General features: G+C 46.5%; 1 protein-coding gene across 1 annotated transcript in view; it reads right to left on the minus strand.

Annotated features, from left to right (window-relative positions):
• Positions 1 to 338: 338 nt before the first annotated feature.
• LOC147891914 (rhomboid-like protein 14, mitochondrial) overlaps positions 339 to 26,575 on the minus strand; it is a 41,486-nt gene continuing 15,249 nt past the window's right edge. Inside the window, exons 2-3 of the mRNA XM_087388789.1 lie at positions 800 to 1,560; positions 339 to 589 (exon numbers count right to left, since the gene is read on the minus strand). Coding sequence (XP_087244915.1) covers positions 586 to 589; positions 800 to 1,560 — 765 coding nt within the window. The 3' untranslated portion in view covers positions 339 to 585. The remainder of the gene's footprint in view (positions 590 to 799; positions 1,561 to 26,575) is intronic.

Below are 26,575 nucleotides of genomic sequence, written 5' to 3' on the forward strand. Positions count from 1 at the left end.
TTATCTATGGTTCCGTCTTGTATATGGAGCCAATCATATAAGGGTGGTTTGCCACTCACTTGATCAACTTCAGAAGGGGTGCAACATGCCCTAGTTGAGCCAGCTAATGCTACATCGACTCCATATTACAAGATTTTCAAACGAGAAGAAGGGAATGAGAAACTGTTTCCTAGGTGATTAGTCCTCACTATACACGACATGCAGCAAACTAAATTTAATTAAAGTTCCAAGACCTTCAAAACCACCAATGAGAATGGCTGGTGATATTCCATGCAACACTGAGGTTGTGCTTCAAATGAATTTTAATTCAACCAACCATTACAACTCAAAATGCCCATGACCATGGCTACAGGTATGCATTCAGTCGATGAACATTGAGCTTCTGTTGACATGGCCTGCCATATGTAACAAAATCTATAAAACAAGAGGGAGAAAGCTTGCATTTGGAGAAATATGGAAATTCCTTGCTTTAAAATAATTGGTCAAAAACAGTCATATAACTCGTACAGCTATACCATCAGGTGACAGGCACATCTGGCTTACGTTAGCAGTGCAATGTTTTCCTTGTAACCATCCATATTCTATTCACCTGCAAAAGTTTTTTTTAAAAAGTTAACAAAAATGAACGTTGCTAACCAAACAACCGAGCAACAACACTACTTAAAAACTTAGTCCAAGCTAAATTTTTATAATACAGTCGAAGTAAAAACAACTCAGAACATGAAAATCATGAAGTACAAGCTTTCATCTCCAGCCTTTATCCAAAAGATACTCGCACAATATTTTCATGTAGCCTAACCTGTTATTTCCTTCCCAAAGTGGAGCTGAGGGAGCATAAATGTTACTTGCATTACGAGGTGTACCACAATAGTCACAAGAAGAAAAAAAGACCCCATTCTCTCTGTTGCAACTCTGACATGACCACTGTAGTTGCTCAGCAGCACTACTTTCTGATCCAGCTCCGTTGATGGTACCTCCCCTTTGACCATCCCCATTTTGATAATTTAACAGTCCATATGCTGTACACATAGTTCGATTTCCAAGAACCATGACAGCATTCAATAGTAGCCAGAACATATTTTGGATCATCATCATTGTGGTAGAAAGGCCAACATTTAGGTGTGCATACACATATCCAGCTACCATACCACAAATATGAGCAGTGGCAGAGGTCTGTGGAACACTCGCATACAGCATAAACAGTCCAATCCAAGTTGTTATGCCAATGAGTGCAGGCAATTCAGGTAGCACCAAATATGTAAGAGACTGCTTTTCCACCACCACCTTCAGTGCAAACAAAGTAGTAGAGCACCCAATCACACAGTTTGACATACTTAAGTAACTGGAAAAAGTCCCCAACCAGCTGTTCACAGCAAACCTCAGCAACTGGGAGAAGCCTTCCAAAATTGCTACTGTAGCAGCAAAGCCCAAGCTGCCCAGGGAAAGTTCAAGAAAAAGGCCTGCCCCCAGCAGTAATATTATATCATATATCAGATGAGAAGCTCTGGCATGGATAAACATGGCAACCATGGGCAAAAGCCATCTACTCACCACTGAACCCTGCAAATTAGAAACATGGACCCAAAATCTCATGGAAAGCCTTGAGAGATTTGAAGCAGTAGATCCCAGACTTAAATGTAAAGGCATATGGTGTAGTGTGCGTGTGTGGGTGGGGAAGTGTGGGGAGGGGGTTACTTTTCCCTTTTTGTACTTCATGGTGGGTTTTTACCTGGTTTAAGGTTTCCCACGCAGTAATATATAGAAAACCAAAAAAAAGTGCGCGCGCGTGCGTGTGTGTGTGTGTGAGAGAGAGAGAGAGAGAGAGAGAGAGGTAACTCTTACGAGTTTCAATCCTGCAATACAGAAAATCAATTGCCAGCATCACTGCTCAGGCATTCTACCATTGTAGACTCCCTGAATCAAATCAACTATGATTATACGATTCTAGACTCCCCTGAATTAAATAAACTTGATCCTCATTAACACATCATTTGCCTCTTGTGATACTAAACATGTGGGAATTCATTCAAATGAAATAGATAATACATTATTTTCACAATGATTACAAGAGACATCCCATCTGGTCACCCAAAACCTGAAAATATCAAAAACCTATGTCTGAAGGCAGGTGTGTAAAGATGGATACTGCACTGCAGAAGATCCAATGCAAGATCCAAGTGCACCCAATCATAGAGGGGGGGAATAACCGTAGACCAAGCGTGAGTGTCTAGCGTGAGTGTCTAGAGTGTAGTTGTGACAACATTTTCTCTTGGACAAATACGTCGCAAATACCATTTTTTGTAAGGACCAGTGAAACATAGAGGGCCACGTGTCCGAAATTCTGTCAGGTCGGCCTGTCTGAGGCGATCCAGTGCCCTCTTGCCTCCCCACCTATGGGCACTACTAGCTACAACTCATTCGCTAACATGTGGCTTGCATTTGTTTGAACATGCATTCATTTCAACTGTCTGTGCTTTAGGCCTCTGCATAGGTTTCACATTGTCTAACGAAGCATTCGTTTGGTGGAAAATGGACTCTATGTGCTCACAATTCCTCATGAACTGTGCTCGTTTGTAGGCAAAAGAGAGAGTCGGATATATGCGAATGGAAAGCAAATACGGAATGCCTTGGTTAATTAAAGATCACACAGTACAGCATAAGACGAATTCCACAAACCTATACCTTTTACAAACTCCTACTTCAACTCATCGTCTGCTAAAAATTGAACGCCTATCCTCAAACCATTCATGGCAATGCCACAAACTCGCAATGACAACACCTACTCAATCATACCACAACTAACTCTAGCAAGTTCGACCACAGGAACTGTTGGAACACCCCTACAATGGACGACTTCTTTTATACTCCTCGAACTTGATGCTTGGTGCCGCTCCAATAGGGCAGCCTCCATCAACACAGACCAAGCCTTTGCCATCACAGATCACAAAGGCAAAGATAAAGAGGGCAAGAATTTCAACAAGCCCAAGCCCTTTGGTCCATAATCTTCTTCTCTACTGGTAGATGGGAAGAAGAAATCAAAGTGCTGCAATTGCAGGAATCCCATCCATGACATATCTGAATGTCAGAGGCGCATTGCTTCAAAAAAGTAAAAACAAAAGGAAGTTACAATTACAAAAGTTGAAAGTGCCATCAACTTGAAGTGCTCCTGCGAGCTCCCTCCCTCCCCGTCGTGCCCCGTCGTCCCCCCCTCGCTTTCTGCGCGGCCCCTCCCTCTCCCTCCGCTAGCTGCTGCCGCACAGCCAGCCGCCCCCTCTCCGCCACGCTCCTCCTCCTCTCCGCCACGCTCCCCCTCCCCCTCTCCTCATCGCTCCTCCGCTCGTCGCTCCCCCCTCTCCTAGCCACGCTCCTTCACCCCGCCACGCCTCACTCCTCGCCACTCCGCTCCGCTCACCCACCCCACCCCGCCTTATCCCGCTCTCCTCGTTCCTCGCCACCCGCCCGCTCGCTCACCTCACCACCGCTCCGCTCACCTCACCCCTTCTCCACTCACCTCACCCCATCTCCACTCCACTCACCTCACCCCACCTCGCCCCGCTCCGCTCACCTCACCTCACCCCGCCTCGCACCGCTCCGCCCCGCCCACCTCACCTCACCCCCCCGCCTCGCTCACCTCACCTCCCCTTTTTTTTTTTTTCCGCTTCCCATTCCTCCCCCCTTCCTTTTCCTTTTCCTTCCCCACCTTGGGAGTTCGCAGTTAATCAAGCGATATGGCGGCTACGTGCCCGGAACCGGTGGCCCAGACGGACCCCCCCCCCTCCATCAGCCTATCGCGTCACATTGACAGAGCACCAGGTCTCCTTGGTGAAGCAGGCCCCCACGGACTTCTCCCAGACATCAGTTTATGGGAGGGTCATTGGCTACTCCCCTTCACGAGCAGACATCAGGGACTGGTTGCAGTCCACCCTCTACCTCGAGGACAGTCACATTGAGGAGGTTGCACTCATGGGACATGGCATTTTCTGGCTTAAGCTCTCCTCAGCACAGGCTGCGAGCGACATGGTCAGACGATCCCCTACTTCTGTGGGTGGGAAGATCATTCTCATGGTCCCTGGGTACAGGGGCTTCAATGTAGCGGACTTCGACCCCCGCTTTCGTATTCCTCGACACCCAGTTACCCTTATCTTCCCAGGTCTCGCAACCGAGCTTCGCCCGATCATCAAGGACCTGGGGGTGCACTTTGGTTGGCCTGTGCAGGACACCTACACTGACGCGGCGGCGGCCCAAGGGGTGCCACGTGTCAAAGTGGCAGTCCTTGATCCACAGAGCATCCCCTCGGAGTTCGAGATAGAGACAGACACAGGTGTGGTGACGCAGCGCATTCTGGTCACTGGTCGCCCAAACCAGTGTCTGAGATGCCACGGCTTCGGGCACCAGGCTCGCTCATGTCCTCGCTTCACGGGTACGAAACCTCAGAAGACCCCCGTTCAGGCAGCTCAGGATACTCCGCTCCAGTCAGCGACATCCCCTCCCGAAGGGGAAGGCTGGACGGAAGTCAAACGAAAACGGAGGGGCAACAAAGCAGGCCCCAAAAAACCTTCCCAGCCACAGCAAGATCCCCCTCAGATGATCCCTACTCATCAACAGCCCGGTAAGGGGAAGGAGAAGGGAAAGGAGAAGGTCAGCCAGCCTCCCCCTCAGCCCTCATCCCACCCTCCCCCCCCTCCCCCCTCCTCCTCGATTCTCCGACCCCCACCCCCTCCAGGTTCCCCCCCCCGCACCAGTGGTTTCCGCGCCACTCTCTTCCTCGGGCATGATACAGAAGGAATCCCCCCCTCCTCCACCTGCACCACCTGCAGCCCCGAAGCCAGCACAGACCTCACCCTCGTCCATCCCTCCGGGCCCGACAGCGGGGATAGGCCCTTCCCCACAGGTGGCCAACACCCCTCCCTCCGGTTCAGACTCCTCATCTTCGTCCCCAAGCCCAAGGGCTGCTCCTAGAGCTCTTCCATTGGAGTTTTATCGAGCAGGTCCTTGGGACTACTTGGATGCAACGGGTATTGGCTCCTTTCCCGCATGCCTAGACATCAGCATCTTCTTCCTCCGCAAGGGGGCGGAGGGTAAGGTGTCCATTCTGGCTCCGCACGATGGTCCTAGCTATTCCCTCACTATCTCCAGTGAAGGGAGTGAGCAATGGACGAATGAAAATGTTTGGGAGACGATATGTGACCAGACCCAAGAGCAGGTGCAGGACTGGATTGGTAGCAGAGCAGCGGAGCTTCTTCAGCAGCAGTGGCAGGAGGGTGATGTTCGTCTGCGTTGGCGCCACAGCGCCAAACGTTTCCGACTCCTGGTCATTATTAGGCCACCGCTGGAGTGGGCCTACGCGGAAGGGCTTCGCCCCTGGAGGACTTCAGAGGTTGCGGGCTTCTACGGCATTTCCTTGGCAGAGACGTCGAGCTGGTTAGAGAGAGCTTACCACCACGGGACGAAGGGCCTTTCCCCTCTGCTGAAGGTTTTAGAGGATGGGTCCGATGATCCGACCTCTCCTTCAAAACCTTCACAGAAGCGCCTTCGTCTCCACACAGGACATCCTCCAACCACTTCGACTTCGACCGCAAGCAGACAGCTGTTTGTGGCCCACCTTCCCTCAGAGTTTACGCATTATCTCTTGGAACGTTAACGGGTTCCACTCATCAAGCACCCGTGGCCCCAGGAAGATGGTGCTCAGACAGGAGCTCCAGCCAGCTTTGGTGGGAAAGGTAGATGTGCTCCTACTACAGGAACACAAGCTTTCGGCGTCACAGACCAGTATTTGTGGAAAGGTCCTCATAGGACGCTCCCACACCTACTGGGAACCTTCGATTGGCGAGCAGGGGAGAAGCGGGGGTGTCTGCACCTCCATCGACGCTTCTCTAGTTCAGCATGTGTTTGGTTTTGCACTTTGATCCCAGGACGTGCGCTTTGGGTGGGCCTGCATATTGAGGGATTCCGCATCGGTATCCTCAATATCTACGCCCCGACTGATCTCAGACGTAGATCCGTTTTTTGGAGATCCTTGACAGACCTGTTGCCAGAGATGGACTCTTGGATTGGAACTGCCTCCTGTACTTCTTGCTCCTGCAGAATTGAGTTAGGGATGTGGATCCCCTTCTAGGGAAGCCCTTGTCTCGGCTTCTCAAGCTGCAAAATCGCAAGGGAATGATTGGTACTCGCAAAGATACCCGTGGCTTTGTCCCTATGCAAAGCCCAGTCACCCACAGAAAAACGGTCAAGCCTCTCTAGGAGACCATCATGCCTACACTGACCAAACGAAAAACTGAGACTGCCTAGAAGCCTAGAGAACTCTGCCTCTTTCCAAGAGTCTCTACCGCACACGGTAGGTGCTCGTCTCTGCCACCGGCATCTCTGCAAAGGACGTGCCTCCCAGTTCGTCTCTGCCTCCAACGTCTTTGCAAAGGACGTGCCTCCCAGCTTGTCTTCTGCGTGCTCCGAATTGTTAAAGTCCCCTCCAACGATCCAAGAGTCTACATCTGGAAGAGACTCTGTCAAACATCTCCGGAAAGCTGGGTGCTACTACCTACACGTTGGAGCGTAGACATTCAGGATGCCTATCTTGGAATCCCCAATGGTGATCCCCATCCATACTGCCCTACCCGTGATCAACTCTCCCTAGCCAAAAACATCCGCTGACAATGCATGTGACACCAAGATGCAAACTCCCCCACTCCTACCTACTAGGGGAGACCACACCTCCGGGCCTCTCCCTAGTAAAAGATGGTGGCATCAGCAGATGTCTGCTACTAAAAACATATGCTCTTGAATTAGAAGGAAATCCACCGACCTCCCCACCACTGCTTTCTGGAGCTCTTGGCGAAGGATCAGGTATTGCGGCTCTTAACGTGCACAATCATAAAGTCTGTCACATTCCAACCCACGCACCCTATGCAAAGATCAAAATGGGATACCATAGTTCACTCAAAGGCCAATCAGACATCCTATTTCCATAGAGTAAACACACGAGAGAGAGAGAGGGGGGGGAGCCGTCTGATTGAGTTTCATCATGACCATCTTCAATTTGCATTGGCCTTGTCCTTCCTCATATCTACTCACTTGTTTGCCGTTACCATCTTCTCTTTGAGCAAACCAATTTCTTGGTTCTTGTCTTTCTTGGGTGTAAGTGATGTCTCCTTTTCTTTAGCCTATGCCTTCCTCTAGAAGGAACACTCATCATGTTGAGCTTGGCTTCACTTTCCTCCTGGAGGGTTATCTAGTGCAAATTTGGAAAAACTACAAAAAGGCAACACTCAGAGAAACGGAGAAAGAGAGAGCCAAAAACTCAGATATATTCTTCCACAAACGTGGGTAGACAAAAAACTCAACGGGTGAGCATGTACAAACAGCCAAAGGATGCTGTCAAATGCTGAGCCACTTCTCTCCCTCTGCGCGCTTGCCTGTGTGCAAGGCTGTAACTGCAGGTGATGAGAATTGAGGGGGGGAGACGGGGCTTTTTATAGGCCCTGCTTGGGGCTGGAAAAACCGACCAGCAGGGGGTCAGACCCCTGCTTACAGCACCAACCTGTAGGCTGGCCTCCACCGACCTGGTTGGCTGGCTTGGGCCAGCCCTATAAAAGGGCCCATGTGCCCAGCACATGGGCTGCTGATGTTTACCCTAGGCACCGCCATTTCCAGCTCTATATGCTGCATAGAAGGGCCGTGCCCCTCTCCTTTGCTGCGCGGGCTTCCAGCCTGGTAGATACTTTGTCCCCTAACCCCCTACAGTCCCCTGCCCCCTTGTCCCTCAAAACGGGGGCTCACAGGTGGGGCTGTGACTTTTCTAACACCCCCTTTTAATGACACAACTGTGGGCCGATCCCCATGCGTCGAATGAGGTGTTCCATCTGCTCTCTGGGAAGCGCCTTCGTGAAGATATCTGAGATGTCGTCGTTGGTCGGGCAATATATCAACTCTATGACTTCTTCATCGATGAGTTCTCGAACAAAGTAGTAGTGGACCTCGAAGTGCTTTATCTGTGCGTGAAACACGAGGTTGTTGAAGATCGCTATGCAACTCTGGTTGTCACACATAACCACAGTCGCATCTTCTTGGGCCACGTTCATGTCCTCCAAGATCCACCTGAGCCACAATGCTTCACATGCCGCTGTATACGCAGCCCTAAACTCCGTCTCTGTAGATGAAAGGGCGACAATAGGTTGTTTCTTACTTAGCCATGACACAGCTCCTGATGAGAGTAAGAAACAATATCCAGAGGTCGATCTCCAGGTATCAATGTCACCTACCCAATCACTATCACAGAAACCTCCCAACTCAATGCCTCTTGTATAAGTGATGTCGTAGGTGCAAGTACCCAGTACATCAGCACCCTCATACATGCGTCCCAATGAGCCTTCTTGGGTGTGGCGGAGAACTGACAGAGCAATCCAACTGCGTAGGAAATATCTGGTTAGGTGTTGGTGAGGTAAAGCAAACTCCCCACCAAGTGTCGATATAGTGATGAATCAACAGGCTAAGATGGATCACACACACTCAACTTCAGACCAGTTTCCATGGGAGTCATTGCTGCTTTGCAATTTTCCATCTCAAAGCGTTTGAGCAGTTCCCTACAATATTTCTCCTGTGAAATAAAGATACTACTCTTTCCCTGATTCACCTCAATCCCAAGAAGGTAGTGAAGTATGCCTAAGTCAATCATCTCGAACTCCTCCATAAGAAGTCTCTCGACCTGAGCAATCTTCTTCGTATGATCCCCAATAATGATGAGGTCATCCACATATAGAATCAATACCAACCACAAATCCCCCTCTGTGTCGAGATAAAGATTTGCCTCTGATGGACTCCGCTGAAGTCCGATCTCTGAAAGAAAACATCTATCCATTGGTACCAAGCTCTAGGGGTCTGTTTCAGCCTGTATAAGGCCTTCTTTAGTTTGCAAACTTTTGATGGGGATCCTGGAACCTGAAATCCTGGTGGCTGTGCCACATATACCTCCTCCTCCAGGTTACCATTCAAAAATGCAGACTTGACGTCCATCTGAAAATAAGGCCAACTGCGATGAGCAGCCAAGGCAATGATTGTTCGAATAGTCACCATCCTAGCTGTGGGGGCAAAGCCAAGTCCTTCTGACTATGCATAGCCTTTCACCACCAATCTTGCTTTGTACTTGTCCAAACTCCCATCTGACTTGAACTTAAGTTTGTACACCCATTTAGTCCTGATGACCTTCCGCTTGGTTGGTTTGGGCACTAAATCCCAGGTGTCATTTTTCAAAATGGCATCCATCTCTACCCGCATCACTTCCTGCCATTCTGAAATATATCCTTCGCCTCCTGGAAGGAACAGGGCTCCGCAAGCTGAACCACCTAAGCATAGTTCGCGGAGGGAGTCTTCATGTTACGTTGAGACCGCCGCGCTCTGAAACTACTCTCGGAAATGTTTGTGACCCGTGAGTCTGCTAAAGTCTTAAAATACCATTGTGGTAGCTTCTTCTCTGATGGAGGTGCTTTTGATGGAGTTGACTTGGGGGCTGGCTCTAGAAATGCATGCTCCTCCTCCTCGGGGTCTTCAGTCAGCTCCACCTCTCGGATGGTGACCTTGGGTGGGGGTAATGCTAGAAGTTATGGAACCTCTTCTGCAGGCTGTGGCTTGGTCTCCTCAAAGATCACATCCCTGCTGATAAGGATCTTCTTTTCCGGGTTGAATAGGCGATAGGCCTTGGACTCTTCACTGTATCCCACAAAGATACAACTCCGGCTATGGGGATCCAGCTTTGTCCGCTCATCTTTATGTACATGCACAAATGCTTTAGAGCCGAAAACCCTTAAATGAGATATGGTGGGCTTCTTACCATAATAAGCTTCATATGGAGTCTTATCATCAGTAGCCTTGGTCTTGGTTCTGTTGAGGATGTGAACAGCAGTGTTCACGGCTTCACCCGAGAAGGCTTTCGAGAGATTCCTCCCTCGCAACATGGTCAACCCTATCTCTATGACGGTCCTGTGCTTCCTCTTAGCAACTCCATTCTGTTGAGAAGTGCGAGTTATAGTGAGCCGTCTCTTAATCCTGTGCTTCTTGCAGAATCCATTAAACTCGGTAGAACTCTCTCCCTCTGTCGGTGCGGAAGGCTTTGATTACCTCCCCACTCTCTTTCTCTACCTGGGCCTTCCAGTCTTTGAATTTCTCGAAAGCCTGATATTTCTTGGCCAAGCAGAATACCCACATCATGCGACTGAAATCATCCACTAATAAGAGAGAATACCGCGAACCTGCGAATGAATTTGTCGACATTGGGCCGCAGATGTCAGCGTGAACCAACTCGAGCGACTTCTTGGTCCGTGATGAGGCCTTCTGTGGGAACTTGTCCCTGTGTTGCTTGCCTTCCACGCAAGCCCTACAGACACGATCACTGCCTGCAATTAGTGGAAGTCCATCCACCATCTTTTTCTTCTGCATCTGGGACAGAGTACCACAATTGATGTGACCAAACCGCTCATGCCATAATTTGGATCTGCCATGGTTCCCGTGCACCAACAGAGTGTTGAGCCGATATAGCCCATGCTCCTCGACAACTTGAGCCACCACCTGTCTGTTTGCCTTGGATGTGACAATGACTTTGCCATTATTGTCGAATAAGACCAACATATTGTGCTTGTCTATTTGACTGACTGACAACAGGTTCTTGCACAAATTCGATACATACAGTACACCGGAAATCAACTCCTCCTTTCCTAAAGTCGTGATGAATGGAATATTGCCGATACCCTTCACAAGGCATGACCAATTATCCCCAACAGTGACCTTGGAATCAGGATGCATACCTTCCATGGTTTTGAACCACTCCTTGTTGGACATATGCATTGAAGCTCCACTGTCCACATACCAACCTTCCTCTCCTTCACTGACTGCATAAGCGGAGCAGTACTCAATGATGATGAAGAGAGCGCCGGTCGTGACGTTAATGGATTCGGTCTTTGGCTCCTCCTTGGACTTGGACTCCTTCTTGAGATCCGCATTCTTCTTGCGGCACTCTTTAGCAGAATGACCAAGCTTCTCACAGTAGAAGCACTTCATCTACCTCTTTTTCTCTGCATCCTCGGCCTTGCTTTTGTTCTTGGAGTCTTTGAACTTACCCTTGCAAGCTTGTCCCTTGCCACGAGAGCCTTCTCGTCCGATTGAGTAAATAATTTTTTCCGAGCCTCTTCCTACAATAGTAAAGACCCAAGCTCCTCCAAGGTGAGAGGCTTGGTCCTCTGTCCTGCAATGACCTTAGTCACGAAACTCTTAAAACTTCGAGATAGCTTGTGTAAAGTCAACAACGCTAGATGAATTGAGTCTACCTTTTGACCAACTACCGCAAGCTAGTCCCTTACTACCTTGACTTTTGTCAGATGGTCATGAACATTGTCTGCCTCAGTCATGTCCAGATTGTACAGTTGATGTTGGAGCATCAAAATTCGAGATGTATTTTCAGTTTCATACAAATCCTTCAAGATAGCCCATGCCTCTACAGACGTCTCAGCCATCTGAATGTGCGGAAGAACAAAGTCTACCGTGGTCCCAATGATTAATGCTAGGGAGTGGGCATCTCTCTCTTCCCAATTCTCAAGCTCTTCACCATCTACTGGAATGACCATCTTCCCCTTGCTGTCCAGCCAAGTCTTCCGGTTTTTGCCTCCACCCCTGTTGTTAGCTTCCACAACTTCCGGGCCACCAAATGGCTCCGGATTTTCATTTTCCAGATCAAGTAGTTCGACCCGTCTAGCTTCCCTGACTCTCCGAAGTTTGGGATAGTGAATGAGAGGAATTTGGAGGAGAATCTTTGTCCTCCATCCTTGCTGTAATAAAGAACAGTAAACTGAAACTGAATTTGCAGCAGAGAACTTGACCACGCAGCAAACCTGAGTGTTGATTGGAGTCGCCTACTTGCTGAGGTACTCCAATCTAGAGCTGTAAACCTTGCTCTGATACCATGTTGGAAATAGAGGATAGAATCACTCACACCTCACTCCCGATCTAGCTCATACAACACTCAGAGAGACGGAGAAAGAGAGAGCCAAAAACTCAGATATATTCTTCCACAAATGTGGGCAGACAAAAAACTCAACGGGTGAGCATGTACAAACAGCCAAAGGATGCTGTCAAATGCTGAGCCACTTCTCTCCCTCTGCGCGCTTGCCTGTGTGCAAGGCTATAACTGCAGGTGATGAGAAATCGGGGGGGAGAGGGGGCTTTTTATAGGCCCTGTTTGGGGCTGGAAAAACCGACCAGCAGGGGGTCGGCCCCCTGCTTGCAGCACCGACCTGTAGGCTGGCCTCCACCGACCTGGTTGGCTGGCTTGGGCCAGCCCTATAAAAGGGCCCATGGGCCCAGCACATGAGCTGCTGATGCAGACCCTAGGCACCGCCATTTCCAGCTCCATATGCTGCGTAGAAGGGCCGCGCCCCTCTCCTTTGCTGCACGGGTTTCCAGCCTGGTAAGTACACTGTCCCCTACCCCCCTACAGTCCCCTGCCCCCTGGTCCCCTCAAAACGGGGGCTCACAAGTGGGGCAGTGACTTTTCTAGCACATAGACCCTTTGGTCTTTTGAAGACTTTAATAGACTTTCTTTCTTCCTTTCTTTTACACAAGATAGGTGCACACACGCTGAAACCTCACTCAAAATACAGTAGAGAAGAGAGAAGAACTCAGACTTTATATGTGCACAAGATAAGGTGCACATACGCTCAAACCTCACTCAAAAATACAGTAGACAAGAGAGAAGAACAACTCCGGCATTATTCATCCACAAGGGTGGGAAAACCTGCTCAGAACATCTGTCACACAGCCTTGCTGCCCTCACAACAGATGTAGATAGCTCAGCAGACAGGTCCAAACATTGAGCAACAGTTCCCTACAGGTACTCCTACCTACTCAGGTCCACTAACCCTTTGTCCTCCTTATATGGAGGCTCACAGTTGGGTTAGTGACCAATCATCTAGCATCCCCTCTCACTGATTCAACTTCTGCAATACCCGTTCAAATAAGATGCTCCAATTGCTCCTGGGAAGAACCCTTGTGAAGATGTCAGAGATGTTATCTTCCATCAGACATAAAGCAGCTTCATGATCTCATCCAGAAGCAACCCTCAAATACTTGGTTCTTTGCAATCGCTATGCAACTCCTGTTGTTGCACACAATCACTGTCCCCTCCTCCTAAAGAACTCTCATACCCTCCAGTATCATGTGCTGCCAAACAAGCCGCTCTGTATTCTGCCTGCGGGAGAGAGCGCAGCTGTCAACTGCTTCTTGCTAAGCCACGATATGGCACCTGACGCAAGTATTAAGTAGTAGCCTGATGTTGAGCGCCGCATATCCCAATCTCCAGTCCAATCTGAATCAGTGAATCCTCCGAGCTCAATCCCAGCGTGCATATATAATCAAAACCATGAATGCAGCCTTCATGTAATTCTCATTTGGCTTTGAAGAGCAAGCCCACTGCAAAAGCTATATATGGTCGAGCATTGGTCAGATACAACAAGCTACCAACCAGTTTTCGATTATAGTACTGCATCAACCAACAACAACGTGTCCTCGTTGCTCAGCTTTGTCCCAACCTCTATTGGGGTTGGTGCTTCCTTGCACTCCTCCATCTGAAATCTTTTCAGCACCTCTTGATGGTATTTCTCTTGATAGATGAAGATAATATCATTCTTTTTCCAAACTTCTATTCCAAGAAAGCAGTCGAGAAGTCCTAAATCGGTCATCTTCAACTCCTGCATCAAGAGCCCTTTGACCTCCTTGATCTTCCTTCTGTGATCAACATAAAGGATGACAATCATGGTTTTACCTCTTGTAAAAAGTTAGCAGTTAGCATCAGATGGACTATGAGATAAGCCTATTCATGGAAGTAGTCTTTTGTAAATTGCCCTACAAAGCCTACATACATTCTTTCCTTCACTTGGTTGTCGGAAGCCTTCTAACTGCTCAACATAAACTTCTCTTGAAGCTCACTGTTTAGAAAAGAAGACGTCACGTCCATCTGAATGATTGGCCACTGATGGTGGGTAGCCAGATTTATCAACGTGCATATGGTAGGCATCCTCACTATATGAGCAAATGTCTTTCCGTAGTCCACCCATTCTACCTGTGCATAGCCTTTGACGACAAGTCTCACCTTGTATTATCCAAACTACCATCACATTTGTACTTGGCACGGTAAACCCACTTGATTCCTATTATCTTCCTCTTCTGAGATCTATCAACCAGGTCCCAAGAATGGTTCTTCAGAATGGCCTCCATTTCTGCTGGCAGCCCGCCACTCTGGGATTTCCTTTGCTTCTTCATGGGTCCTTGGTTCCACGATCTTCTGGATCTGAACCATGTGCTTTCCTCTGAGACCTCCTTACCTTTGAACTGCTCTCTAGAATGTCTGTGACTCCTACATCCTACAAGGCCTTCAATTACCATCTTGGTAGCTTTCTCTCCTATGCCACATTCCGTCTTGTTGGCTTGGGTGCCTCACGACTCTGACTCTGAATCTTCAATCTCGGGGAGAGAGAAAGGATCAAGTTATTACAGAGATGGAGTTTTCTATGCTGAGGGGAAATAATCTTCCTAAATCTTTTCGGGGCGAAGCAGTCCATGCAGTTGTTCACACCTTTTCTTGTGTACTAGCAAGCATGGGTCTTTGGGGAACACCTAGAGCTTCTGGCGTGATTGCCTGTGGCTCAAACTCTGTCTCTTGGAAAACATATCTACCAACTTCTTTGTCTCTGGGTCATATAGCCGATAATATTTGACTCCTCACTGTATCCAATAAAGTACTTCTCACTCATGGGATCCAAATTTGTTCTATCTGCTTTGTTCACTTGTACATAAGCCTCAAAAGTGAAAATCTTCAAGTGAGAAATGATGGGTTCCTTATAGCTCATTTTATTGGGATTTGTGTGCAATCTCTTGATCCCTTCTTTCTTGTAGTAGGTGTCAATAGGTCTTGACTTTCTTTCCCGAGTCTTTCTCAACACTAGACTTGAACTTGATGAAGGCTTCAAACTTCTTTGCAATGCAATAGACTTCTTGAACATGACGAAGACTAAGACACTTGAAGGGAAACCCATATCATTCTACTGAAATCATCAATTAAAGTGAGATAATAGCCAGCTCCAAAGAATGATGTCGTGGACATCTTTCCGCATATGTCAAAATGAAACAACTCCAACAGAACCTTGGCTCTTTCTGTAGCCTTCTTCGGGAATGCCTCCTGGTGTTGCCAGCCCTCCATGCAAGCCCGATAGACTTCTACACTATCTGTGATGTATGGGAGTTCATCCACAAACTCATCTCTTTGCATCTCTGAGAGAATCCTATAGCTACATCCCAAACTTTTCATCCCACAACTTTGAACTCCTTGTATATTCACATGGGCCAATAATACCCCGATTTGTATAGCCCTTGTTCCTCCTCCTCTTGCCACTACTTTTCCCATATCCTTCGATCAGATTATGACTATTCCATCATTGAATTCGGCCTTCATCCTGTTCTGAGTGATCTGGCTAACAAAAAGATGATTCTTGCAAAGATTAGGAACATAGAGAACATTTATAAGTACCTTATCTTCACCTAAATCTGTGGTGGTCTCCAGCAGCACCGATGAATCTAGATGTGCACGCTACAACACCTTCAACCAGTTTTTGTTGTTGGACATGTGGCTTGGAGCACCGATGTCAGCATACCAGCCATCATTGCCCTCACTCACTGGAGAGCTAAGCAATGCTCCATGACTAGAAAGAGCTCCACTTTTGCAACATTTGCTGCCTCTAACTTCAACTCTTCTTTGGATTTGTCGCCTTCCTTCCGCTTTGGTCTGCCTTCTTCTTTCTGCAGTCTTTAGCTAGGTGGCTTGGCTTGTCGGCCTGATTTCTCTTTTTCTTGTCTCCATTCTCTTCTGACCTGTTTCCTTTAGAGTCTTTGTCATCCTTGGGCTAACCTTTCTAGGCCTACCCCTTCCACCTTTTACTTTTTCAAGGAAGGCCTTGTCGCCACCATCTCCATCATATTGCTTCTCTCAGGCTTCTTCTTGGGGTAGTAAAGGACCAAACTCCTCAAACGTCATCAAAGTAGTCTGTTGTCCTACGATCATTATCATGACAAACCCCTTAAAGCTTTTGGGAAGAGAGCCAAGAACTAGCATGGCCAACTAGCTTGTGTCCACCTTGTGACCAATTGCAGCCAACTAGTCCCTCACAATCTTATACCTAGATGAATCCACGAACATTCCCAAACTCATCCTCTTAAAACACAACATAGTGCAGTTTCAATCTCATGATAGTCACTCATAAGATTGAAAACCATAAACTCCATCACGCATAGCAGGGACTAGCTACTATGACATCCCCACTGACGTCATCAACGCTCAACAGTGGGTGTAGACCATAGTATAAAAATATGCTCTCACACATACAAATCCACACACCCACACATACTTGAGCATCCATTTATTCTAAGTCTTCGTACTGAGTTTCTGTCGGCACTCCAAAAGTGAAGGGCAGACTCTGCCATGATGAAGGCTAGCACAGCAGAAGACTAATCAAAAAGTAGTCCAAAATCTCTTCATTCAAGCTACAACTGCTTGTGAAGTCTAAGCGATTTCATTTTAGTCTCTCCCAAACGAGCATCTAAATCTAGCTGATAGGGCAATGCACCATTTAAGATAGAAAGAATGATAGTCCCTCACAATCTTCACCTTAGTAAGATGGTCATGGATCTAGTCCCCATCCTCCAACCTCATAGTGAACAGTTGATTTTGGGGGAAGGAAAAGGATGTGTGATGTGTCATTGGTCTTGTACAAATCCTTCAGGATCTTCCATGCCTCCGCTGCTAAATCCACAAGCTGGATGTGGGGTATGACCCGAGTCTGCAATAATGCTGATTACCATGGGGATTGCCTCTACATCTCTCTGTGTCCAATTTGCACTCTGTTGGATATGCTAGGGTTACAACTCTGGTTGTTGGATCCGTGCTGGGAGGGGCATGTTCCTTCAGTGTGTTGGAGCATATCAAGAGGGTACCTCCTTCGACTCTGATACCATGTTAGATTTAAAGGGTCTACTAAACAATAACCCTATGCACTAGAATGATTTCAAGCTCTCACTCACCTCTCCTGTCATGCAGCCTTGCTGCCCTCACAACAAATGAAAATGGATCTGCAGACAGCTCCAAACATTATGCAACAGCTCCCTACAAGTACTACCTACCTACTCATGCCCTCTAACCCTTATCCTCCTCATACATAAGGTGCCAACTTTCCTTACAACTCTAGAGCAGTTTGAGTCATTCAAAGCCTGATTTTGCAGGCTTTAGAAAGCCTTTGAATAATCCAATGGCTAAGGGGAACAATTGCCTCTAGAGGTTAGCAACAATTTATCAAGGTATTAAAGTGGTTCACTTACACAATAGTTTTGAGTGATAGCCTTACAAACATGCAATCTTAATGTGATAGCTGAGATTGTTTGTATAGAAAGATACTCATAAATCTTGACTCAGAATATGTGCCTTGAAAGTCCTCTAGGAAAATAATGAGCACAGCCCCACACCCCCCCCCCCCCACACACACTCGTCTTTGTATGTGCCTCGAAAGGGCTTCTAAAATGATGAATGAGCACAGCCGCCACCCCCCCCCCCCCCCCCCACCAAGTCCCAACTCCTCTTCTTAGTGTAATAGCTTAAGTTGTTTGTATAACTCTAAATATACGCCTTGAAAAGGATTCTATAAATGAGGACAAACCTGCTCATCCACCTTGGTCCCCGCTCCTCTTTCTATATGCATTGAAAGGGCTGCTAGGATGAATGAGCACAGCCCTTCCGACTCTTCTTCTTGGTGTGATAGCGGATTCTGATAAATCTTGACTCTGAATATGTGGTTTGAAAGGGCTTCTAAGATGACAAATAAGCACAACATCCCCCACCCACCCCCGCACACCCGTGCCCACTCAAGTCCCTACTCCCCTTTCTACATGCCTCAAAAGGGCTTAAGGATGATGAATGAGCCCAGCCCCCGTCCCCCCAAACCCCCTTGCCCAATTTCTTAATGTGATAGCTGTTGGGGTAAAGGCACATTGCCACCCTTTAAAAATGTTACGACCCCTATGACTGTCTTAAGACAGTCGTAGGGTGAATACCTAATCCTAATAAAACTTTTGAGTTTGTGGTGTGGCTTAACACATTTTACACACCCACACTCCTTGTGTCTCTGTCTCCTATCGTTCCACTCCCCCCCCCTTTCCCTCACAAGAGCCACTCTCTCCCTCTCACTCCTGTCGACCCCTCCCTCTCCCCTCGGGCCTCGTGCCCTCTGTCAGAAGGTGCGCGAGCAGGGCGCAGCAGGGCAGCAGCGCGCGAGCAGGGCGCAGCCAGCGCGCGCAGCGCACAGGAGCAGCTGCGTGCAGCAGTTGCGCGAGCAGCTATAGCTGCAGCAGCAGCTAGCTGCTGCTAGCTGCTACCAGCTACCAGGCGGCTGCAGCCAGCCGTACCGGCTGTACGGACGCCGCGACAGGCAGCCGTACCGGCTGTACCCTCGGCCAAGGTTCGACATTTTTTTTGGGGATCCGTGCCCTCGCAAGTACAGGGTACAGCAGGTACACTGTGCAGGCACAGCAGGTACTTGCAGGTACAGCAGGCACAGAATTTTTTTTTTGGGGGAAGAAGGAAAAAGTGAGAGCACTCTGCTCTTTTGCATGGTACTTGCAAGTACACGCAGGTACAAAAGTACAACGAGGTTTTTTCTTGATGCATTCCCGGAATTTTTCAGTTCTAAAACTGTGTGTTTGAGGTACAGCAAGTACACTCGTGTCCCTCGTGCTTGAGGTGACTAGTGCCACAGTGTGTGGTAGTTGCACAGTTATTTTTTTTTCGGGAAGGTCAGATGCCTTAATTTGCATAGGGCTTTTATGCTTTTGCTGAGTGCAAATCTCAGTTTTCGGGTGACAATTTCAAAGGGCTTTTGCCTGGAAGTGTATGCAGTGTATGCCTTGAGGCAGTGTGGAGCCAGGGTGCCCACATTGTTCCGCAGTGTATCAGTGACATTTCTTTGCAGGTCACATTTTGTGTACGGCACTTAGAAAATCTCAGTTGAGCCACGCTTGGGCAGGGCGCATCGAGTTTACTCGGTCCCTAACTGTCCATCGTTGACAGTGCTCAAAAGATCTTCTTTTCGGTGTTTATACGTTGGGATCTATGTTGCTACTGTGCACACAGGCAGTTTATGCATTACATTGTCAGGTGAAAGTGCCAGGAGAGCGCTGATTTTTGTATGCTACCTCATTGTTGAGGGTGTTTTTCACTTGGTACAGGTGTCAAATCAAGGGGCTTTTGCCCAGATCTTGCTTGTGAGCACTTGAGTTACTGTTTGAGAACTTCAGATGCCTTTTATCCCCTTGGCAGAAGGGGACTGGCGAGCACGAAGCACATTGAGGTTCATTCTCATTATGTTAGAGAAAAGTTGCATGCAGGGGAGACCAGTATGACCTATGTGCCAACACATGACAATGTTGCAGACATCTTCACCAAACCACTTCCAAGTGAGAAGTTTGAGGCATTTCGCAGTGCCGTGAACTTCTCTCCTTTTGGTGATTGATCATTTCCTTGTACATCATCACATTGGCACTGCAGGGGGGTGTTAGAATTATAGACATATTCTAGGTAGTGACCAATGTAATCCATAAGTGAGTTAGGGGCACTTTTCCGTCACTAGAGGTTTTTCCCCCTAACCACAGTTAGTGGGTTAGTGTGGTTTTGTCACTTGGACAAAACCACCTTCACTATTGTATCCCTCCATCTTATCTATTGCACACTCTATGTTTTGCTCCCCAGCTCTCTTGCTTCCTGCTTCTCTATTCATTCTTCACACATCCTTCATTGCTGCTCTAGGAGATGCAGATCCAATCTAATTCTGTCACCATTCTATGATTGCTTCTCCTAGAGGATGCACATCCAATCTATTTCTTACCACCATTCTATGATAATCAAAAGACATTTGCAAGGCAAATAGTGTCACTAAGTTGCATATATCTAGATGAATCCAGTAACATTCCCAAACTCATCCTCTAAAAACACAACATAGTGCAGTTTCAATCTCACGATAGTCACTCATAAGATTGAAAACCATAAACTCAGCAGCAGCTAGCTACTATGACATCCCCACTGACATTATCAACGCCCAACAGTGGGTGTAGACCATAGCATAAAAGTATGCTCTCACACATACAAATCCACACACCCACACATACTTGGACATCCATTTATACAAAGTCTTTGTATTGAGTTTCTGTCGGCACTCCGGAGGTGAAGGGAAAACTCAGCCATGATCTCTTCATTCCAGCTACGACTGCTTGTAAAGTCTAAATGATTTCATTTTAGTTTCTCCCAAACAAGCATCTAAATCTAGCTAATAGGGCAACGCACCATTGAAGATAGAAAAAATTATCACAATACCACCAGGCCGCAACTTGGAAGAAAACTTCACAAGTTGCATAGCCAATTGTTGCATTTGTCAAACGATGGAAGTATGTAGCCGGTAATGGTTTAGGAAAAACCTGAATTTAAAAAGAACCAACTAGGTAAAGCAAGATATTAATCACCTTCAACTAGATCTTGAAGCATCTTCTTCATTGGACACAATGAGAAGTCAAAAGCTTAGAATACAATGACAAAGAAGATTGTGGTGAATAGAGACATCATATTCCTAGAGATGGAGTTTCAACCTGAGGTAGTTGGTCCAGAGACACCCCCAAAAGCAGCAAACTGGCAATCCCTGAGGAGGAGACGGTGAAACAAGTTGAAGACACAGATTTAGACAATCAGAAACCAAAGCCACTAAGGAAGACCCCTTCAAAGGAGGCAGAAAACTATTGCCAGCAGTGGACCATTCCAAGATTATAAGATCCTCAACAACTCAAGGGTTCAGGACATCATTGAGTCAAGCAGAACTCTGAGACAAGAAATTTGACTCTCAAGTCCATGCCAAACAGTGGACTACGCCTTCATAGATCAAATATCAAGGAGACAACATTCTTGATGATGAAAAGGACACACCAGAGTAAACATCTACGATGGAGGCAAAGATGGAGTCCATTATGAAGAATCGCCTTTGGAATATGGTCGATAGACTATCAGATATTGACACTAAGAGATCTAGCTTACTATGAGATTTTTGCCCCAAGGTTCAATGGCCTATCTATCATATGTATATGAAGTCAACATATATGAATGGAGATCTACAAGAGAAAGTCTACAAAGAAGTTATCCACAAGGCTGCAATAGCAAGGAAAGTGCATAGACTTTGCAAGATGCTATACCTTTGTAAGACTAGAACGGCCCAAAGGCCTCCTTATATAGGGGGCTGACCCCCCTTGGAAAACCTGACCAGCCAGCCTGTTATGGCCGACTGGATTCCCCCCTACCAGCTGATTGGAGGGGAAAGCCTATAAATGCCCCAATTCTCTCTTGCAGGTTCTTGCTGCCCCACCTGGCCACGTGGCATCCAGCCACTGGCCCAAGCTGTCGGGGGCCTACATCTGCCCCTATGCTGCCCCAAAAACCCTCCCAAACAGTCACCAACCTCGCTCCTCCTTCCTGCCCTGGTTCCGCCTCTGTCCGGCCCTTTCCAGGCCCCAGAACAGCCTTGTCCTCAGCCTGCAATTGTCTGTACATTCCGTACATAGTGCTGATGTCATCCACCATCACTTCCATACTGTTCCTTGCTGGAGATGCTGTGCAATTCTGCCTTCTCTGTCTGTTGTCAGCCTCTGAACTTTGCTGCCTCAGATCTGCCCACCTGGAGAAGCTTTGTTTGCCAAGTACACTCCTGCTGCCCACATGGCAGCCCATGTGCTGCCCATGTGGCAGCCCCATGACCCAATCTATTATCCTATGGTCCACCCCCCGATGCACTCCTCATTTGGCGGCTCACAGATGGGAGGTGACCAACCCTAACCCAACAGGATCCTTGCTCTTTCAACTTCTTGCAGATTTTGCCAAAAACATTTGTGAATGACCACAAAGTTGTGTCGCTACATTGGAGCTTAAATGCTATTTCTTTTAGTTAGAATGGAGAGGATAAGAGTAACAAGAGTATGCTCAAGAGTATGCACACTCAATAGACCACACATGTGCAAGTTACGATCTACTCACAGAAAACATCCATTAACATGTGGTTTAGAGTTGCTCCACATACCATTATTTTGTTTATCTACTAGCACACACATCTATGGACTAATAGTTACACACAACCATGAGACCACTGAGTGACTCATTCCAACAGTTCCCCTTCAATCAAAGGTCTCATGTCTATAATACTAAGTTCTCTAAACTTTTCAAAACTGTACCCTTGGCAATGTCTTGGTTAACAGTCTACCAATCGATCTTCAAAGAAATAGTCTGTTTAATTTCATGTTTAGAGAAATCGTGGATAGGGCAAATTTCTCCTTGTTCAATTTGATGCCGAATGGAATAGAAAATAATATCAATGTGCCTAAACTTTTATGTTCTTTGCTAAAGCAATTGTATTATGTTGTGACAAAGTTTCCCTTGGACTGATCAAGTCCACCTAAAAGCTTCCACAGCTATATTGCTTCACATCCACGTTTGGATAGAGCACTCTACTCCGCCTTTGTTATCACCAAAGCAACTCCAACATGTTCCTTGATTGTCCATGTGTTATAGTGCTGATTAAAAAAGAAGTATGCTTTGCCTCTTTTCCTCCACCCCAATCTACCAGTTTCCAAAGATGCTCACAAGGATTTGACATGAACTGACTAACCAAGCTTACGCATGAATGATATTTGGCCTAGTTGCTATCATCAGATAAAGCAGTTTGCCAACTACTTGTCGATACAACCTATTATACAATCTAGCATCTTGGAATGCCCACTCTTAAACTTTAAGGCATTGTGACCTATTTCAATTGGAGTTGTGACCTATTTCAATTGGAGTGCTAATAAGTTTGCAATCTGTCAAATCAAACTTTTCATCAATTTTATTGATTTCAATGCCTAAAATGTAGTATAATTCCGACAATCTTCTCATGTCCAATTGCTTACACAAGCTTGCCTTGACTTGATCACTTCCATGTTATTTCCTGCTATTATTACATGATCTTTAGCTTTTCATCTCGTTTCAAACTGTATGATCTTTTCTGAATTCCTTTTTTTTCAAGAAAAGACTTCTATTACTACATCATTTCCATGTTACATTCTGCTATTATTACATCATCTATATGACATGCAATGATCTTCAGCTTTTCATCTTGTTTCAAACTGCATAATGTTTTCTGAAATCCTTTTTTTCACAAAGAAAAAGACTTCTATTAAGTATGAAAAAGCCCCAAGCGCAGAGTGCTCGAGGCAAGAGTACATCATGCATGGCGTCTGAAGAGAGCCAAAGAGGGTCAAGCCCTACTCAACAACCAAGCCTAGAGAAGATCCAGGGTTGAGGCTGGAAATGCCACCTCAAGCCTATAGTGACCTCCAAGAAGAAAGGATAGCCTCTCCACTCTTTGAGGAAAAAATATCCTGTTGTAGAAGCAGGCCTGGACAATCCCTCCATGCTCGACCAATTGACCATCAAAGTGCGTACCGTGACTGTCCAGACTCCAAATACTGACCATGGTGTAAGAAGGATGGACCTGGAAACCATCAAGTGCCTCTGTGCATCTGGATCTCTAGATATGCCAAGCTGATATGCTTGCTATGATATCCCAAGTAGTGTCCATTGAGGTATGTGAAAGTCTGTAAGGAGAGGAAGGGACAACATCCAAAGGGCATAAATCAACCAAATGATGTCGAGCTAGAAAAGCCAAGAGGAGCTATGCATCGCATAAAACACCTAAGGCAAGAGAGCCAAGCCATTGAGCCCAAGTGATGAAGAAAGGAAGAGAGAGTAAATGTACTCAAAAGTCTCATTATCCCCTTCCAAAAAAGCCTGGCCTATCTGCAATCCTAAAGCAATGCTAAATGGGCTCCTCAACAAATAGGCAACGCTCGCAAGAAGAGGAAACCCCAAACCATGACCTCCACTAATTTACTGCAAATTCCTCCATGAATAGAACGCCAAAAGAAAAGAGTAATTTATCTATTCCTAAGAGATTTCCAAAGCCTTCTCCAATATTTCAACAAGTCTGTAAAAATCTAAAACTCCTCCCAGCAAGAGGCTCTGGAGGGCTTCCAACCCCTTAAACTTAATTAAAGCCTCCTGGCATGGAAGAATGGGAAGCTCTTCTCATAGTTTCCTGCATCAATCCACTCCTATTTTCAAAAGTCTCACTGCAAGCACTTTAAGGGGACACCCCCATAAACCCAAATCCTCCTTGAGGCCAAGGGGATGTCCTCTGGTCGGCCATCCTACAGCCAAAAAACAATTGCTCAACGTCCCACAATCCTGACTAGCTGAAGGCAAGCATCCATGATAAAAACCTCATCCATGGACCTAGATAGCATGCCTTCTCAAATCCTTTTGACTTAAAGTATGCATCATTCTTGATGTACCAAGCTTGGGGGGCTTGTTGACCTCTTCCTATAAATCTCCATTCAGAGAAGCTAGCTTGACATCCATCTGCTAAACCTAAAAATCTTATATGCATGCAACTTACAACAACAATCTCATCGTCCCTATTCTTATTATTGGTGCAAAAGTTGTTGGAACTTGGGGAGAGAGGAGAGCTTCATCATGAAGGTGAGTGAGAACACATGAGATATTCAAATGGGTGTTCTATTCATTGTGAGAGGGAAGTCCCTCTTTTATAGAAATGAAGAGAGGGTGTCCTAAATCAATGGCACCTCTCCTACATCAATGGAGGTAACTCCTAAATCATAGAAACTCCACAATCATAGGCACCACCCCATGTGGGGGCCTTTGCATTACATCATCACCGGTGTCATGGTCTATGGCACTAAGTGTGCCTCTTCTACACACACACACAACCATATGACTACTAGTGGATGCACACATGCACCTAGCAAGCCCTTAATCACACATATCCCAGCATACCCCCCCTCAAGGGTTTGCCTCATGCTATATCAAGGATACATCTAGTCTCATAGTTTCTCATGCCATCTCATGGTGGTCAAGGATAAATCTACGGCTAGGATCTCATGCTAGCAAAGATGCCCAAGAGTTAAGGTTTACAAAATTGGAATAGACCCCCCAAATGGTTATCTCCCTTGCATGTACAAGGATGAATCTACCATGGGGGCAAACACATATCACATGGCCTACATCATATGGTGACCACAGGTGATTTACAAAGACTATATGGACTAAAGCAAAACCATAACATTCTTTTTGGAATACAACTCCAGGCAGAGAACCTCAAAAATGACTACATGACCAAGTGATGATAAATAAAGTTCAAAAGACAAAGTGCTCAAAAAGCATAGTCTTTATCTTCTACCACAAAGTTTGATTCTTCATTTGCTGATGAAGTTCTTCCTTCAACCAGATTTGCTTTGTTGTTGATGTAGCCCTTCTTCACATGATATGCTTCATTCTCTTTGGAGATGTAGTGGGAGTTATTCCTCTCCTCTTCTTGGGCTTGTCTCTTGGAGAGCAACTATAGAGAAAACCTTTTTAGGTGGCAATACTCCATAGTATGATTGGGTACTCCACAGAAGGCACATATCTTTTTCTTGGTGTTCACCTTGATGTGATATTCACCATTACAAGGCTTTACTCTCATTCTAGGCTTCTTTAAGGATGCTTTCCTCTGAGATACATAATCAATGTTAGAGGAACAATATGATGAAGGCATATTGGAAAGGTCTTACCACTAATGTAGCAGTCTCTAGTCCCTTACAAAGAAGTCTCCTTCTCCACAAGTATAATTGGTTGGAGGGATAGTTAGATACCCCAAACTCTTAGCATAAAGGAAATACAGTGTCTATTGCTTCAAAAAATAGCATTCAAGCATATTCAATTCAAAATATATCATAAATGCATTATGAGCATTTACCAAAATTGTCAAACTGCAGGATAGTGCTCCAAAGATAAGACTAAAAAATGCCTCAGATCACTTCCAATGGTCAAACATCCAAAAGACCAAACATAACTGAGATAATAATGAAACTTTCTAGCACTCAACCATATTCAATGGTTCATCTTAGAAGTAGATATCACTGTTACCCCCAAATTGAGCAGTCTGAAATTGGAGGGTGCAATTGAAGTTGAAGATAAAAGCTTTGAGAGGGCTTTCAAAGGCAAATGGAGGATCTTACTAAGGACTACTTCCAGCAGAGAGGATTGCCAAAAAAATGTGCAGCATTGCTCATGACAGTAGTGCCTTCTCCGATTGGTCTTTTGCTAGTTTCTCCTTATTCCAGCAAGCATTTGAGCTCAAATTTCATGAGCAGCAAGCTCATAGTGTCGCCCACCCGTGGCTAAGAGGAATTGGCGAAATATCGTGTATGTAGGCGGAATTGCTTGAAAGTTCAGCGAGCAAAGATCATGTCGGCACGGGCAAACGAAGCGAAATCTCAAAGAATGCTTGGTGTTAAAGGTGCGCCCCAAGTAGAGGAAACTTCAGCTCAGAGGGCTCTCGGAATGGTCGCTTAATGGAGGAGAACGGAGCTAAGC

Source organism: Dipteris shenzhenensis, chromosome 17 (genome assembly GCF_047967505.1).
Source record: "Dipteris shenzhenensis isolate YYH24624 ecotype China chromosome 17, Dip_SZ_1.0, whole genome shotgun sequence".
Classification (NCBI taxonomy): Eukaryota; Viridiplantae; Streptophyta; class Polypodiopsida; order Gleicheniales; family Dipteridaceae; genus Dipteris; species Dipteris shenzhenensis.